General features: G+C 41.1%; 1 protein-coding gene across 1 annotated transcript in view; it reads right to left on the bottom strand.

The window, feature by feature from the left end:
* LOC136684422 (tyrosine-protein kinase Fes/Fps-like) overlaps positions 1 to 2746 on the bottom strand; it is a gene marked incomplete at its 3' end in the record, with an annotated part of 13812 nt that extends 11066 nt beyond the window's left edge. The window contains exons 1-3 of the mRNA XM_066659178.1: positions 2705 to 2746; positions 1517 to 1613; positions 201 to 384 (exon numbers count right to left, since the gene is read on the bottom strand). Coding sequence (XP_066515275.1) covers positions 201 to 384; positions 1517 to 1613; positions 2705 to 2746 — 323 coding nt within the window. The remainder of the gene's footprint in view (positions 1 to 200; positions 385 to 1516; positions 1614 to 2704) is intronic.
* Between the last annotated feature and the right edge of the window lie 1034 nt (positions 2747 to 3780).

The following is a 3780-nucleotide window of genomic DNA, read 5'->3' as shown; positions in this document are numbered from 1 at the left end:
CGATATGTCACACGTGCCGCCCCAATGCAATACACCAACTTCTAAACTCCTCTGTGAAGGGACTCTGTGTCGCAATATCATCCACCCCTTCTATGAGGGCTGTTCTTCTCCTGTTATTAACCCTTTATTGTTCTGAGAGTAAACACAGCTGTGAGCAGCGAGTGATGTGAGAGATGAGTAAACAGAGGGCTTCCACTCACAGTACGAGCACCATCTCCTCATGCAGGCTCTGGAGAGCCCGGAGCAGTGCCGGCTGGCTGTGGCTGTAGTGCTCCTGGTGATGAACCTGAGCTGCCTTCACTGACAGTACATACTCATTGTGGTGCTCGTGGAGCTTCAGCGTGGCTTTGACATAGCGCTCCTTTGCTTTCTCCCGGTCTTTATCTGCATTAAACACACACAATCGGGATAAAACGAGGTAACAACATGTATGGCATCTATAAATAATTTTACATAATAATTTGTTTTTAAATAAATACATTTTGCTTAGTATTTTTTGATTATATTATACATACTTCGCTATATATGGTCAAAAGTTAAACTCATTAAGATTAATGAATTACTGGACCCCACATGTGATAGATGTAAGCAGTCCCTAGCATTTTTTCTTCAATATTTAGACTGAGAGTGGCTCCATCACCATTTCTTGCATTGTTTGTTGTGGCCCCGGCAGGCGCCTCTCTCAGTGGATGGGAAGTAAACATGTTATCCTTTTGTTCACTTCTTGCTAGGAGACTGATTTTGCTTAAATGGAAAGATGCCATCTCACCATCTTATAATTACTGGATCAGGGAAGTCATGTGTTATCTCAAACTGCAAAAGACTAGATGCAGCCTCAATGGAACTGTTGTCAGGTGTTTCAATGCGGGAGGCTTTTAAGGTCAAAATCTACTATCAATTTGATATTAATCCCCATACGATCACTACACTTCAAAAAGTGTGTTGGGCTCTTGGGAAGTGTACTCAGGAAGTGCTGAAATTCTGTCTAGGTTAGTATCATTCTGGGAAATATAAGATTCGTTGAGGTGTACCACAGGGCTCTATACTAGGATCCATTTTATTTTATTTATTTTGTCTGATCTTCTTATAATAATTATTATTAATATTAAAAATTCTATATTTATTTTTGTTATATGTACAGATGCATAAGCAGATGCAGTTGAAGTTTTCTTAAGTACTCTCTTTCTTGGTTACTTAAATGAGCCTCAAATGCTAACATTAAAATCAGAAACCACACATTAGCATGAGCCTTTAAGCTGTACAAGACCCTAAAGTGATGGTTATGAGCTGCATTTAAACTAAAGCTCTAAGCTCAGAGTGAGTCATTTTGTGGAGCTCTGGAGGCTGAGGGGCTGCTTACTCACTCCGCTGCAACATTGTTTACTGAGAACACAGTTCCTGTGATTGTAAGCAAAAGGCCTGGGGAGTTGGACACCGTTTTCTAAAGCATCTGGCAGGTGGAAGTGTAGGAGGCTGACGTCTGTTTAAGGAACCGAGAGGTGGAGGAGAGTCCTACCTTTACTGGCCTCCTGGTATTTCCTCTTGGCCAGGGCTGCGTCCTTCACAAGTTGCCGGTAACTGGACTTCAGGCGGTCAAGCTCAGCTTGGGTCACCTAACCTTCCACAACAGGGAAAGTGGAGGGAACTCATCAGACAGAAGCACTCAGAACTGGCCTACAGCCAAAACACTAAACACGAGCAAGAGGCGTGTGTCCTAAGAGACTCGAGAAGATCAAGACAAACAGAGAGCCAAATGAAAACATAAAGGAAACCTGTTCTCCAGCCACTGCTGATTTGTATCATGTGGTCCAATATGTCATTATAAATCCTGTCAAACTGGTGAGGGTGAGGATATCCAACACAATGCTGCACTTTAGGATCTTGCACAACACAACAGAACATGTTCAATTAAAAATTTAAGCTGGATTTCTCTTTATCGGACGACTTTAAGCTCTGTTATGTTCACAGCTCCAGCACAAACCGAAAGATAAACTTGGCTGAGGGAGGACATTTGGTTTAAGGATGAAATTTAATTATTGGGCGAGCCGTGAGTTCTGCATCCTTTGCTAACTAGGGACTGCCTGGACTGAGTTGCAATGAGGTAGAGTTCGTTTACCTGAAGAAGAGGCTTAGAAACCAATAAATGGCAGAGTTTCCTGGAACTGCAAGCAAAAGAAAAACAGCACCACCACAAAGACCACACTGTGTTCAACAGAAGTGGAGGAGTCCAAACACTAACTTCTAACTTCAATTCAGCCATGATTGAAACCGTATTGCAGAGCACCTCTCTTGCCAACACACAACCAGCCTGGAGGAACAGACGAGTGTCTAAAACATGAGGTTTATTCCAACTGAACATTAAAAAAACAACATTATATCACAGAAAACCTCTATATTTAGTAGATATATAATATAAATATACACATTTCTCATCATAAGAAGAGTATGAACCAAGTTTAACTGGATAAAATGACTTCATACAAGCATTAAGATAGAAAGATTTCAGAGAAGTACATGTGCAAGAGATGCTACCTCTAGAACGTGTTAGCTGACTGCGGGTAGAGGTGTTATTCTCACCTCTTCACGAGCAACATAAAGTGCTTGTGGCTTTAAGATCGTTTGTGGTGTTTGTCACAAACTCCATTTGCAAAAGGTTGACACTATTGAAAAAAAAAGGAAGGGCCAGATAGTAATATTTAAATACCCTCACTTTGAGGTTTGACACTTTCCTGGCAAAGTAGCACATCACGTCAACAGATATAACCTTCTAACAGCATCTCACTGCACATCAAACAGCAAAAACTCCAGCGCCGTCATCACCAGGCTCCCTGCTTCCGTGCAAACAGACTGATTATAAATGCACTGCCACAGAAATGACATGATCATTAATGAGAAAAGCAAGTGCTTTCTTCTGCTGTTGCTGAATATTCCTGAAATACCTGAAAGTGATAAAATGTATTCAGCCAGAGCACACATGGAAACTGATAAAGACTGGTATAGATGTCTGTATGCATTGCTAGCTATTGGACCAGCATATCAGCAGCAGAAATACCATCAAGGCTTTCTGATGATTTCCCGTCACTCTAAGATACTTATGTCGAAAATTTTGTCTGATTTTGTTGGAAAACCAAAGAGTTAAACTGTTGAGCCCATCCAGTTAGCTTTGTTTCTTCCCAGTGGTACCTAAGTAGACACAGCCAAGTGACCACTCCGCTTGGTTAGGAATTCAGGAGCTGGACCCGAGGACCGTAGCATGATTCAGAACTTACAGCAGGCTCCATTGGTACCGTGATATTTCGAATTTCAATGGGATGAAACTCATTCCAAAGCATTCTCCAAGCATGGAGTCTTTAATTTCCACTGGACTAAGAGCTCTTCAGCATTGATGAGCTTTTTTCAACAAAATCTGATAAAAATTCACACTCTAAAGTATTTCGTCAACAAAGCAACAAAAGAGGAAGTAAACTCCGATATCTCTGGTCTTGTTTGAAGGCTCCTCAGTAAGAAGTCAAGGAACCTGATATTAACGTTTTGAAAAATGGACTTAAAAACCTCGCCAAATAAGCTTTAACAGAACTCCAGGGGATGCCTTTTCAGAAAAGATTTGGGTGAATATTGACTACTCGTTTTTTTACTCCAGGTTATAAAAATCTAAACGATGATTAACTACACCTGGGCAAGTGGGAAATTACGAGAGTTTGACTCAACACCACACTGTCCTTTTAAAAACCTGACGCAGTTTGAGGCAAATGTTTCATGATGCAGACGCGTGATGCTAAA

Source organism: Hoplias malabaricus, unplaced genomic scaffold (genome assembly GCF_029633855.1).
Source record: "Hoplias malabaricus isolate fHopMal1 unplaced genomic scaffold, fHopMal1.hap1 scaffold_496, whole genome shotgun sequence".
Lineage (NCBI taxonomy): Eukaryota > Metazoa > Chordata > Actinopteri > Characiformes > Erythrinidae > Hoplias > Hoplias malabaricus.
The sequence above is the reverse complement of the archived record's forward strand: the minus strand, read 5'-3'. Positions and strand labels throughout refer to the sequence as shown.